The 14769-nt window shown below is 31.8% G+C and overlaps 1 protein-coding gene across 1 annotated transcript; it reads left to right on the top strand.

Moving 5' to 3' along the window:
* The first annotated feature begins 2 nt into the window (after positions 1–2).
* On the top strand, positions 3–13742 carry LOC134719604 (THO complex subunit 7 homolog). Its single transcript, XM_063582599.1, has 8 exons — positions 3–211; positions 4903–5023; positions 6950–7077; positions 8765–8851; positions 9187–9244; positions 9508–9574; positions 12235–12304; positions 13382–13742. The coding sequence occupies exons 1-8, from the start codon at positions 178–180 to the stop codon at positions 13426–13428; spliced, it is 612 nt and encodes a 203-aa protein (XP_063438669.1). The 5' UTR covers positions 3–177; the 3' UTR covers positions 13429–13742.
* Positions 13743–14769: the final 1027 nt, after the last annotated feature.

Genomic DNA, 14769 nt, shown 5'->3' with positions numbered 1-14769 from the left:
CCGTCTTCCGCTTACGCCAACGAAAATATAGTTTGTAAAATAACGATTTTAACAAGTTAAAAGTTCCTTTTTTACTACGAAGATCGAAAACTAACTCCGAATTAAAATTTATTAAATTGAAATTAACAACTGAAACGAAAAAGTGCCTTAGATTTTTATGGATTTTAGTCGAATTTGATGATACAAGCGACGAAAATGGCAGTGAGTGATGGTTAGTTTTTCTCATGCTGCATGCTTTTCATGTTTTATAATGTTTACAAACTTTGATTGATTGATTGAATTAATTGTGTTCAATGCCAGATAAAAAATAGACACATCTTTCATATAATACCCCCAAATAAGGATTATGTGGCCCATTTTCAATTTATTTTTGTTATTTTCTGAAGCACAATTTCACAAAATGCATAATTTTATACTGGAGACAAGTCGTTTCGGCCATGTCACCATAGTCAACGGAGCCGGTCCGGCCTTTGTCAATTTGGCTATGAAATAAATAACCATGTAATTATAGTCATCCATACTTCAATTAAATATTAACAGATATTTCTGTTGTATAATTTGCTTTCATTTAAATAACTTTTTATATATTATAACTCTTATAATAACTCTATTGCACTTATGGCATTGATGTGCACAAATTTACATCTGCAAAGGATATTGGTACAGTCTTGTTTTGAAATGATTAATTAAATAATAAGTTGATTGGATTATTATGATACACACCCCTTGTCAATCACTTTGACACTTATTTAATCACTTAACTAATCCAAATATATCTATAATACTAAAATTACGAGGTCCAATTTGTCAGCCGTCATCACGTACAAACGACTAATCAAAGAATTAAACAATATATATAACTACTATAGTACAAAAGTGTAGATTAAAAATTACACCACTTCAGGCCCTTTTGTTTTCCAAGTAATTAATATTGCTGATAATTAATAAGTTCCGTGTCGAGTCCGATACCGATACCAATAGTATATTCACCTGTTACCTATAATCTTTTGTGTACGTTACGCATCTGACAGGCGTACCACTAAACAGTGTATTTAGGACTATGCTATTTACACGGGTCATAATCACAGGGTTGACACTACTAAATTCTATCAGTCATTGTCAAATTGTTACCTATTTTAGTATTTTAATCAGTAAGACTTTCTAAGATAACAAAACGAATACTAATCACAGTTCCAGTTGGACGGGTTCAAAGATCTTCAAACAGAAAGATTTGAAAGAAGTGAAAGCTGTGTATCTTATAATCAGCATGACTTTATCAGATGACAATATAATACTGAAATAAGGCTTGCGCATAGTTAAATACTTTAATTCAGTCACCTGCGATATCACGGGTGTGTTCTAGTAATTAAATATACAAGTGTATCTGTGTGTATTTAAATTTATATCTTGAGGAATATAATAATTACAAAAGATAAATTCTAAAATCCAGTTCAGTATTTGATATTATAATATTATGAAGCAAAAAAAGAAAACATATTTTTTTTTCTCAAATAATTATAACTAATACTTAGACGTTACATATTATTATAATATAATTATTTATGTATAATTCTTTGTTATTATTTTGCTCCTTGTGGGCGTTTTGAAAATAGCAATAAAATATTTGTTTCTGTTTATTGTATTTTCAATTAATTATTAGGCTAATTAACATTAAAGGGAAAATTCACGATTTTTTACTTATGGTTTAAATATGTTCATTATGACATAATATATATATTCACAAAGTTTTATCGCTATATGTGCAGTAATAAAGGAGAAATTCAATATTTTATGAAAAAATATTAACTACTTACTTAGGTCGTGACGTTTTCTCCTGGTTTTTGCGTGCTGGGATTTAAAATACAATCATTAAAAGTCTTGGTTTTTAATCATATTTTAACGTAATCGTAAGCGCGCCGATGACTTATGCTTTATCTAAATAACCATCCGATAATAAGAAGTTAATACGCACAGACGTTCAATTGTACATATTCATGAGATAAATTTTCAATGTTATATATTCGAATTATTTTTGTAGACAACACAAAAAGTTATAAATTTATTTTTAATTAATATATTTTCGGACTGATAAGGTGAACAAAGTAAAGTACAATAATCTGTAAAGACAATATGTTGGTGTACTCTTATTGACCTTTTACTATCTCTGCTATGACTTGGTTGATATGATGTGTGTATTCAAGGTTCTGTGGCAATACTCGTAGATGGCTTGTTGAAAGGTAAATTGTTATTTGCACTTTGGTATTTAACCACGCCTCTCGGGCACACTTTGCCAGGTGTAACTGTCTATTCGGATCAGTGAATTATAAGACAAGGGAGCATTCAATACACATATTTAAAATATATATTCAAGTTGGTGACAAATAAAAATTGATCGCCGTGGAATTATTTAATTATGTTTGGTGCTATTATTTATTTGAATTCAAATAAGTTAATTTACTAAGAAATACACAATTTTCAGTTAAAGACGGGAAACTTAAATCATATGTCCGATTGAAATGATTTACACCTTTTGTCCTTGATTGATGTCTAATAAAAAGGAGAACTTAGAAATTATAAATAGCTTTACCAAAGCATTTTTATTTGTCTTTATTAGGCAAATAAATGAATGAGAACACTTAGATTTAGACTTTTTAAAAGCCACGTATAAATTAATAACTGGAACTCACTGAAGATAACTCTACCGAAGCGGAATATAATATGAACGAATAAAGAAAAAATATTTTTCTGCTTGAGAAGTTTTAAAAAATTTACAGCAAATTTAAGGTCTTCTTGGAATGGATCAGAAAAATTACGAATAGATATTCTTTATCAAGTGTGAAAAACGTCAACCAAATTTAATCATAATCGGGGACGTCCTTATTAAAATAGTCTTCGTCTCACAACGTATAATACTTAATAACTATTTGACCAAAGATGTTTAAAAACAAAAGACAACGAATTTAATGTCATCTTTCCCTATTTTTGAATGTAATTATAAGTCTGTTCAACTGGCAAGAATACCCCTAAAGCGGACAAATATCTGACAAGCAGTTTATTCTTTAAATTTGCTGTCATTGAATATCAAGAAAGAAAATAAATCCTGAAAATGATTTGAAACTTTAATACTCAATAGCTTTCCTAGAAAATATTCACATCCCTCGGGGATTATTAGTGTACCTCCAGTTGCATATGTCGGAACAATTGTGGTGATGACGAATTTCTTTCTTTATTCGAGAACAATCTAATTGATATATAAATCTGTGATTTTACTATGTTCATAACTTCGATGAACCAAAGCAAGTTATAGATCGACCTGTATTTAAATCCAATTGGTCCTCTTCTTCTTCTTCTTTTGGTATACGATAGTCTATCGAATTGGATGATTACATACTGTTGGTATACGTGGACTAGTCTATTTACAAAACTTTTACCCCAATTTCCATAAAATGTATGTTTCTTTCTTATGTTCAATGTATACATGTATATATTTTAAATTGCGCTGTAGTTCCGTAACTTTCTATCCGGGCGTATAAACGAATCGTCGACAAGTGCGCACATTTTTTTAATCAACATTTCTGGAATGATTCAACTATGTCCTTTACTATTGACAACAAGTAAATATTACATTTTCCCAGATACATATAATACAATTATATGTCTCTGATTTTCCCAAATTAACCCTTGGAAAAAATACGTATATTTGTATATCTTCAATTTTTTTTTTTTTTTTTTTGTATCATTTTTTTTTTTATAAATAATATTCTTTACACCAGAAATTTTATTTATAAACAAGCGTATGAGTTAAGTAATGACTAGTATATTATATCACTTTCGGACACGCAAGACAGAGATGTATATTATACATGCACCTGATAGTTCAAAATGGAAAGTTATAAGTTATCAGCCGTGCACACTGATCAATACCTACAGAAGTGAAACGATGCATGAACTTGCAAGCCCGACAGGAAATCGCTTGAATACCTGGACGTGTCACCTTACACCCCTCACAATACCTTTGGGAGTTTTACCTTAAGCCATGCGGGTGATCAGTGGAGCGAAGATCCTTGTTTATTCTTTAAAGTATATTACTTTAAAGAATTATGAACGAATTAGATTTTCGAAAACAATTTTCACGGAACACTTATTTATGATTTGAACTTTGACTTTTTAACTAATTCCAATATTAACAGTTTAAAAATAACAGACTATATGGTTATTAAAAGAATAAGAACATTTTCCGTATCAAGTTAGTTAGTCAGATAAAACAACCATACGATTGACAAGATATCGACACGTAATAAAGACTACATCGGTTACTGTAGTTTTGTTTCTTTGTGGTTTATAGACATATTGGGATTTTTATTTGGACAAGATAACAAAATGGCGGAAGGCAGAGAACTGATACTCAAAATTTAAAATTGATGGTGATCTCTTATCTAGCGGAATAAAACTTTAATATTTATAAATTTGAGCATTTTTATACAAAACATGCAAAATGGACATAATATCAATTTTTGATTTTTTGGCGAAGTTTCCCTTTAACATCACATATAGATAAACCTTAAAATATGCTTGGGGTGTCGGTCTTTCATTTAAACAATCCTGACACCCCTGGGTGTGTTCTACAACAAGAAAAACCTTAAGATATGCATAATCTATAACAGAAACAGATATTTGATTCTAAAACTCTTTTCTCCTTTGTTTCAGTAAACTGATTCAATTGTTATATTTCATCATTATATCGAAATTACCTGGAGAAATATAATTTCAGATGTTACATGTAAAGTATAGAAACACATAGTTACATAATTTTTATGTTTCAATTTTTAATCAAATACAGAAATCAAACTGTAACCTAATTATGCTAGTAGTCAATTATTAAACTAAAATTATTTTTTTTAGATGATATTTTTCGAAGGAGATTATTAATAGAAGGTGATGGAGGTGGTGATGATAAAAGAATTGCCAGCTTATTGAAAACATTTTTCCATTGGGCAAGTGAATCAGAGACCAAGGAAGAAAAGTAAACTTGTCTAAAGTTTTTGTAAACTTGCTTGATTTTTTTTTTTAATTTTCATTGACATTGATACAGCTTTGTCTAATGTCCTGATATGTTGGAAAACTTATAACATTGTATTTAAATGCAATAATCAATAAATATCATAATGTTCACTTGGAGCAGGCATTTTCCAACATGTTGAAAATTTCCAAATTTACACTTGTATGACAGTTATTCTCACATTGAAAACACTGTTTATCAAGACTTTCAACACCTACCACTGTGCCCCAATAGGATGATATGCAATGTAACTTGCAAAACCACAAACACTGTATCTCTTATGATGGCAATGTGGTATATGCAGTATGTTTTTGAGTAAAAAACAGCCCTTGTATACTCAAATTGAGAATGGAAATGTAGAATGTGTCAAAGAGACAACAACCCAACAAAAGAGCAGAAAACTTAAATGTGCATGAATGGCCATGATCATAAGCCTGAGCTTTTTCTCACACCTTCTTCTTTATTTATGGTATTAGATTTTTAGAAAGAGAGAAAAGATATGAAAGAGCCAATAAAAACATACAACAAATCAAAACAAGACAGTGTACATCATGTACATAGAGGTAATAAAGATCGTATCTTATTGTAAATACTGTCCAGTTCATTTCCTTGATTTTTACTGATGACCAGAGGAGTGGCTTCCTGTTTTTTTAGATGCGCCCGAGTCAATTACACTTTACTACAGAGTTCGACTCGTAACGAGAAGAAGAAGACATACTGCCATTAAGAAACATTTCACCAAAAAACTGAGACATGAGCAACACCACAAAAAAATCTGGGGTGTTTTTTAAGGATCTTCCAAGTTTACAGAAAATGAAATTTTTCATAATTTTTGCTAAATGATATTCACTCTGTATGACAATATGGATTTCTGACAATGAGTTATTATCTTGTAATTAATATAATGTACCTTGGCTGTAATTGTTATTATACCTCCGCTTTAAAAAAGGGGGGTATACTGTTTTACCTCTGTCAGTCTGTCCGTCCCATGAATATTTTTCGTCACATTTTTCTCAGGAACTACAATTCAAGGATTTCTGAAATTTGGTTTCAGGGTTTATCTAAGTCAGCTATACCATGTGATGCGTTTTCAGATTGATCACTTGACAACTTCCTGTTTACCGAACGCTTGTATTATTTTACACATGATAGCCAAGTTGAAAATTTTCGTCACATTTTTCTCAGGAACTACAATACAAGGATTTCTGAAATTTGGTTTCAGGATTTATATAAGTCAGCTATACCGTGTGATGCGTTTTCAGATTCATCACCCCACAACTTCCTGTTTACCGAACACTTGCATATTTTTACACTATTAATATTATCCACTTGTGGCGGGGGTATCATCAGTGAGCAGAAGCTCACAGTTTCACTTGTTATATCTGCCTTTTCAGTCTGAGAAACATTGTAAAACCAAATTGTATTTTTGAAATTCTTACAAAACTGATTTTTTTGGATTTTTTTTTTACAACAGTATTAGTAGCACATGTGTCCTTAATATATGAATTTATACTTATAAACAAGATAAGAAGTGACTTCTGTCTGACTCAGTTCTGTAATGAATGATCATGATTCATGAATGACTTAATTTATATCCAACGATTTTTCAAATTGAAAATTATCAAATATTTGTAAGAATAATTTATATTTTTTATAATAATTTCTGATTTTTACAAAGATTAGTGGTAGGTAGTTGTTTTTTTGACAATTGCTCCCAATCTTTTTAATTTATTTTACATATTTGTGAAAGCTGATTGGGGAGATGTACAAATGTATGTACTGCTTGCAACCAATTCTTTACGTCAGGTTTGCATTATAAATATAAGTTCTAACATGTAACAAATACCCAAACTGTATTTTCTTTAAATGAAATACATGTTCCTTTTTCAGTCATGCCCAGTATGAGAGAATGATGAAAGACCTAGCTCTGTGTGACTGTGCTGCAGGAAAATGTTTAAATGTTTTCAAGATGAATTTGAAAGAGCAATCAAATTATGAAAAATTAAGTAAAGAAATAGGTAAGACATGTAAACAGTGAAGAAGCATGGTGACAAGTAAAGAAATAGGTAAGACATGGAAATAGTGAAGAAGCATGGTGAAAAGTCAAGATATAGGTAAGACATGGAAATAGTGAAGAAATAGGTAAGACATGGAAACAGTGAAGAAGCATGGTGACAAGTATAGAAATAGGTAAGACATGGAAATAGTGAAGAAGCATGGTGACAAGTATAGAAATAGGTAAGACATGGAAATAGTGAAGAAGCATGGTGACAAGTCAAGAAATAGGTAAGACATGGAAATAGTGAAGAAGCATGGTGACAAGTAAAGAAATATCTAAGACATGGAAACAGTGAAGAAGCATGGTGACATGTAAAGAAATAGGTAAGACATGGAAATAGTGAAGAAGCATGGTGAAAAGTCAAGATATAGGTAAGACATGGAAATAGTGAAGAAATAGGTAAGACATGGAAACAGTGAAGAAGCATGGTGACAAGTATAGAAATAGGTTAGACATGGAAATAGTGAAGAAGCATGGTGACAAGTATAGAAATAGGTAAGACATGGAAATAGTGAAGAAGCATGGTGACAAGTATAGAAATAGGTAAGACATGGAAACAGTGAAGAAGCATGGTGACAAGTAAAGAAATATCTAAGACATGGAAACAGTGAAGAAGCATGGTGACATGTAAAGAAATAGGTAAGACATAGAAATAGTGAAGAAACATGGTGACAAGTAAAAAATGGTAAGACATGGACATAGTGAACAAACATGGTGACAAGCTTACACAAGTTTCAATTTGTATTTAATACAAAGGAGTAGGTCTGGTAAGGAACGATTTTGACCACTTTTTAAACACTTAAGTGTCTATTTCATTTGATTCAATTATTTTTTGTGAAAGATTTTAACTCATTTAGTCATTAAAAACAATTCAATTCAAGCTTAAATATGAAAAATCTACCAAATATGCGAAAAAATTTCACTTTTCAGATGGTTTTTGTCAAAAATGAAAGTGGCCGCATATGTGTTCATCCTCAATCTTTATACATGTTATGTATTATCATCAAATACAACTTCCATTTCAATATTTTGGATGAACACGAATGCAGCCACTTTCGTTTTACACGGAAACCATCTAAAATTTAACTAAAATGCTTGAATTGTGAAGATTTCAGTAATTTAGCATGACTTAATGGTGCTAGTCATCAATATATGTGCATTGTATTGTCAAAAACAGTCAATATTTATGTAGCAGAACCATTTTACTATCCAATAAATAAGTTTATATTTTAACAATTTTGTAAAACTGCTATATTTTGGGGCCAAAAAGGGCTCTTACCGGACCTATTCCTTTGCAACAGAATCCTTAAAAATGAAAATAAGTAAACAGTGTGTTTTTTCATCTTTACATGCTTTATCTTTAGGGGGTTGATGAAACAAGCTTAACTTATTAGAAGTTATGGCTATTTAAAAAATAAAAAAACAAATTTGCTCAATGAGTGATCTACTTTTCCTGGAATCTTTAGTTGTATTGTCTGGTTGGTTTAAACTCAACATCTTTTATTACATTTTTTGCTAAAATCTTGTTTTTAGAACATTTCCTTAAAATATTTTTTTCACTTTTTCTTCTTTTTTATTGAATTTGCACAAAAGATTAGCTGATCTACTGGAAAATAATTGAAATGGACTCTGTATTTTTTTTTCAGAACAGAAAATAAGTGAGGCTACAGAAAAGATTTCAGAGTGTAAAAATGAATTGCAGCAAGCAAAGAGAATTAGGAAAAACAGACAAGGTATGTTATCATTTCAAATCCAAGTTTTAATAAGTGTATCATAAGCGTTTGCCTACAAATAACAAGGAAGTTATCAACATTGAATTTTTGCATACTGTGTCTGTAAGACAGACTATTTTCATGTAAAAGGCCTGTAAATGATATTTGTTTTTGATTTTTATTACATTTTACACAGATTTTTCTATTTTATGTAAGAATTGCCATGCTGACTGAAATATCTAATATTGTACCGGTACTTAAAATGAATAAAATAAAATTGTATGAAGTATCAGATGGTATGGTTTATTATGTCTTAGAGAGTTAAGAGAGAAACCTGTAATTTGTTTCCATTTTAGAGTATGATGCACTGGCAAAAGTAATACAGCAACATCCAGATAGACAAGAAACAACAAAGTAAGATTGATGTTATATAAGATTGGAAAGTTTCTATGAAAAAGACTGGCATGACAAGTCAAACCTTGTATTCTTTTAAAGAGTTCTTGTTTTATATATACATTTGTATATGTATAAGGTATTTGTAATTATTATAGTTATGATAGAAATGATAGTGAATTGAAAACTAGTATATTTCCCTCAAAGAACCACCAGGGGGAGCTTTCAAGAATTTGTTTCAACAGTGTGACTTGTAATCTATAATTTGCATTTTATTATTTTAGGCAGCTTCAAGTTATAGACAAGGAGGTGACCAGTTTGGAAGAAAAGAAAAAAAGTCTTGAGCAGAAGGTAATACTTTAACATTGTAGTGCCCTATAAATACAAACTAAATGACAAAGAAACAAAATTGTGTATTAAACTAAGTAAATTGAGTATAGAAAACTCATCAAAATTTTGAATTATTGTTCATATTACATAATATTTCTTCGAGAATTTAAATTTCAATGAAAAATTAAGCACTTATAAAGAGAGATCAAATTTCAAAGATTAAAAACAAACTTCTCCTTTCAAATTATGCCATTCAGAGAAATTTGAATACATTCAAGTTTGTAAAGTCCAAAATTTTTTGTACTTCATTTATTTAGTTTTCTTTTTTCCAAGTATTAAGTTATTAGGATATAAATCCTTAAATTAGAACACTAGACCTTTCTTGTCCTTAAATACATTTTCTACCAAGTTTGCTTGTCATACACAGCATACAGATCAGGAATTGCTTTGTCTTCTAGAGCACATGAGGTCTGTGTTGCTTTGTCTTCTAGAGCACATGAGGTCTGTGTTGCTTTGTCTTCTAGAGCACATGAGGTCTGTGTTGCTTTGTCTTCTAGAGCACATGAGGTCTGTGTTGCTTTGTCTTCTAGAGCACATGAGGTCTGTGTTGCTTTGTCTTCTAGAGCACATGAGGTCTGTGTTGCTTTGTCTTCTAGAGCACATGAGGTCTGTGTTGCTTTGTCTTCTAGAGCACATGAGGTCTGTGTTGCTTTGTCTTCTAGAGCACATGAGGTCTGTGTTGCTTTGTCTTCTAGAGCACATGAGGTCTGTGTTGCTTTGTCTTCTAGAGCACATGAGGTCTGTGTTGCTTTGTCTTCTAGAGCACATGAGGTCTGTGTTGCTTTGTCTTCTAGAGCACATGAGGTCTGTGTTGCTTTGTCTTCTAGAGCACATGAGGTCTGTGTTGCTTTGTCTTCTAGAGCACATGAGGTCTGTGTTGCTTTGTCTTCTAGAGCACATGAGGTCTGTGTTGCTTTGTCTTCTAGAGCACATGAGGTCTGTGTTGCTTTGTCTTCTAGAGCACATGAGGTCTGTGTTGCTTTGTCTTCTAGAGCACATGAGGTCTGTGTTGCTTTGTCTTCTAGAGCACATGAGGTCTGTGTTGCTTTGTCTTCTAGAGCACTTGAGGTCTGTGTTGCTTTGTCTTCTAGAGCACATGAGGTCTGTGTTGCTTTGTCTTCTAGAGCACATGAGGTCTGTGTTGCTTTGTCTTCTAGAGCACATGAGGTCTGTGTTGCTTTGTCTTCTAGAGCACATGAGGTCTGTGTTGCTTTGTCTTCTAGAGCACATGAGGTCTGTGTTGCTTTGTCTTCTAGAGCACATGAGGTCTGTGTTGCTTTGTCTTCTAGAGCACTTGAAGTCTGTGTTGCTTTGTCTTCTAGAGCACTTGAAGTCTGTGTTCGGTGGGATTTCTATTGTTCATTTGTTATGTTTTCTGTGTAATGTCTTGTTTATTATTGACTTTTAATTCTCCCCTAAGAATCTTCTTATATTTATACCCAATGCAACGGGTTGCGGAGGGTATAATGTTTTTGACCCGTCCCTCAGTCAGTCCGTCCGTCAGTCCTGTTTCTTGTCATCGCAACTCCTCTCAAACCACACAACAGAATTTCACGAAACCTTTTCAGATAATAAGGACATACTATGTAGTTGTGCATATCGACTGGAAATTGTGATTCAATATTTTTTCTAGGAGTTACGCCCCTTTGAACTTATTTACTTTAATGTACTACTGCAACAGTTTGTCATCACAATTCCTCTCAAACCACACAACAGAATTTCATGAAACCTTTTCAGATCATAAGGACATACTATGTAGTTGTGCATATCGACGGGAAATTGCGATTCAATTTTTTTTCTAGGAGTTACGGCCCTTTGAACTTATTTACTTTAATGTACTACTGCAACAGTTTGTCATCACAACTTCTCTCAAACCACACAACAGAATTTCACGAAACCTTTTCAGATGATAAGGACATACTATGTAGTTGTGCATATCGACGGGAAATTACGATTTTTTTTTTTTTTTAGGAGTTATGCCCCTTTGAACTTATTTGCTTCAATGTTCTACTGCAACAGTTTGTCATCGCAACTCCTCTGAAACCACACAACAGAATTTCATGAAATTTTGTAGATAATAAGGGCATACTATTTAGATGTGCATATTGGCAGGAAATTAATTTTTCTTATACAATTTTTTTTTCTTACACTTATTTAATTTCTCCAATGACAATGTGGGGACTTGGGGTATGTGAGCGTGCTCACTAAGGTTCTTTAATTCTTATTATATTTAACATCTTATATTGCAATATGCAGTAAAAGTCTTTTGTAAGCACAACTACTCCTAAAAGGCAGAACAAATATTGATGAAAATTTAAGTTGTAGAATACTACCTGAAGATGTGCATAAAAGAATATAACCCTGGTCCATTATGTTAAAGTTATTGAATTTACTTACTTAAATATATAGTATAGTATTGCAAGGAGAGGTATCCTGTTGTCAGTTCACTCACAATAAACCCATCAAAAGCCAAATAAAGTTTGAAGTTAAAGAAGGGTAAAAAATCATTATTACCAGTATTTTGAAAATTTTTGTAAACAGCTGATTTATAACCTGTTTATTACAGTATTTACTATTTATCATGTCTCTTTTGATATCAATATTTACTTGAAATTTTGCAGCTTGGTATGAGAAGAAAACAGTTCCATGTTTTAATAGCAGCCATTCATGAGTTACAGCAGATATTAGATGGTAACTTTTATACATTATATATATAAACTTTATTCCAGTTACTGTGGTAGTTCTTTTCTTCATGGATTGGACTTTTTGAAAGGAGTAGGTTCAGTAAGACACCTTGTTGGCCCAAAAATATAGCAGTTTTAGAAAATTGTGAAAATGTAATCTTTAAGCTATATTTTGGAAAGCGAAATGCTTCAACTACATAAATATTAGCTGTTTTTGACAATACAATGCACACATATCACATTCTAGTATCATTAAATTATGCTAAATTACTGAAATCTTCAAAATTTTAGCATTTTGGTCAATTTTTAGACGGTTTCCGTCTAAAATGAAAGTGGTCGCATTCGTGTTCATTCATAATATTGAAATGTAAGTTGTATTTGATGAAAACATATATAAAGGTTGAGGATTAAAACGGATGCGGCCACTTTCATTTTTGACAAAAACCATCTGAAAAGTGACGTTTTTTGGCATATTTGATTTTTCATATTTAAGCTTGAATCAGAACTCTTTTAATGACTAAATCAGTTAAAATCTTCCACATAAACTAATGGAATCAATTGAAATAGTGTTTAAAAAGTGTCCAAAAACTTTTGTTAGACTAACCTGAAATTTGAGGCCTTTTTTTTTTAAGTTTTGCAAGATGCAGCCAAGGTAATCTATTCATGTGAAGATTTTTTTTAGAATACAGGGGAAAAAAAAATCTGTTCTGTCAACAATTAATTTATAATAATGTTATTAATGACCATATCAGCAATAATTCATATCAACACAGATGTGCTGACTAGTGTGCTGCTGATACTCTCTGTGATAAACTAGACATGCTAGACAGCATTTTCAGAAGAATAATATTGATATTTTATTTGAATACTAAAGATTGATAAAACCATAAGGGGTGTTGAAGTCAATGAGCCAACAACCAAACAATACAAAAAAAGAACATATAGAAGTTGACATATGGTATGAAATTTAAAATATTTGTTTATTTGAGATTTTGAAAATAACCAAGAGGAATAAACAAATTTCAACACTTATTCTGACAAATAAATTTTATTTACTATTAAGATTGATGTTTATATTTTTCAGCTGATGAAATCGATGATATTAAGGATGACATTATGGATACAAGCTGAAAGTATAACATGATATCTGAACTTATTTTTTGCTGCAGACCAGTCCAGTATGTCAAGTGTATAACAATGATAAGATGACATTTATCAATGTTAATATGACATCTTAGATGACAGTGATGTTAATCATTTGACAGTTAAACAAAGGACTTTAAATATTGTAAATAAGAGAACTCTTACAAAGAAATATCATTCCTCAATCAGGATTTATTTGTTCTGTCAGGGACGTATATAGATGTCTATATAAGTCCTTGGTTCTGTGAAACAATCTTTATTCATTGATGCCATTTTTTGAAATACAATTCATTATTCAAATATATATAATGTTTTGAATCATTGTAATGTGCTCCTCTCCCTCTGACAGTATTCAGTTGTCCTTGGTATTAAGATAAAAAGATGTGGTATGTTTGCCAATAAGACAACTATTTATTATGAGCTCATTTTCATGATAACAAGTCAATACACAGGTATGACAAGTGACATGGAAATTGGATAGTGTCTATATGATTTTTATAACATGTGCCTGTCCATCTGAAAGAGTTTGTCTGAACTTGTCCTTATTTCATTGTTTTTGTTGAGCCTGGGACTTTTCTCAAAGAAAGATCAACAAAGGGATAGTGATCCCGCGCAGCGGCAGCGACGTTAACTCACTTCCCTTGACCTCCACCTCATTTAATGGATAAGTGAACAAGCTTATGTTTTGGCTTTACTACAGGGTAATTTCATGTATCACCCATCACATTCCTTTCAAACATAGTTTTAGATCCATGTGCAGGTCCAGAATTGTTTGGAAGTTGGTAGTTCCAGGCCAATGTTTGTAGATTATTACACAAGAAACATCTGTAGAAGCAAGTTCCAATTGCAGGAACTCCCTGCAAGATTTTTTAATATAATTACTTTGTAAAAAAGAATGATATTTGCAAACCTCAAAAAACGTAAAATGGGGAGGACAAGAGAACTATTTATATATAAAGTTGAAAAGTAAAATTGAGAATGGAAATGGGGAATGTGTCAAAGAGACAACAACTCGACCATAGATAAAAACAACAGCAGAAAGTCACCAACAGGTCTTCAATGTAGCGAGAAATTCCTGCACCCGGAGGCATCCTTCAGCTGGCCCCTAAACAAATATATACTAGTTCAGTGATAATGAACGCCATACTAATTTCCAAATTGTACACGAGAAACTAAAATTGAAATAATACAAGACTAACCAAGGCTAGAGGCTCCTAACTTGGGACAGGCGCAAAAAAGCGGCGGGGTTAAACATGTTTATGAGATCTCAACCCTCCCCTATACCTCTAGCCAATGTAGAAAAGTAATCGCATAACAATACGCACATTA

Source organism: Mytilus trossulus, chromosome 1 (assembly GCF_036588685.1).
Source record: "Mytilus trossulus isolate FHL-02 chromosome 1, PNRI_Mtr1.1.1.hap1, whole genome shotgun sequence".
Lineage (NCBI taxonomy): Eukaryota > Metazoa > Mollusca > Bivalvia > Mytilida > Mytilidae > Mytilus > Mytilus trossulus.
Note: the sequence above shows the minus strand (reverse complement) of the source record. Positions and strands in the feature narration are given on the sequence as shown.

Excerpts from the sequence above, each read along its gene's own strand:
- LOC134719604 (XM_063582599.1), top strand. The coding sequence starts at position 178 with ATGATACAAGCGACGAAAATGGCAGTGAGTGATG. Across the intron at positions 212-4,902 it reads GAAAATGGCAGTGAGTGATG|ATGATATTTTTCGAAGGAGA; the intron begins GTTAGTTTTTCT and ends TATTTTTTTTAG. Across the intron at positions 9,575-12,234 it reads AAAAAAGTCTTGAGCAGAAG|CTTGGTATGAGAAGAAAACA; the intron begins GTAATACTTTAA and ends GAAATTTTGCAG.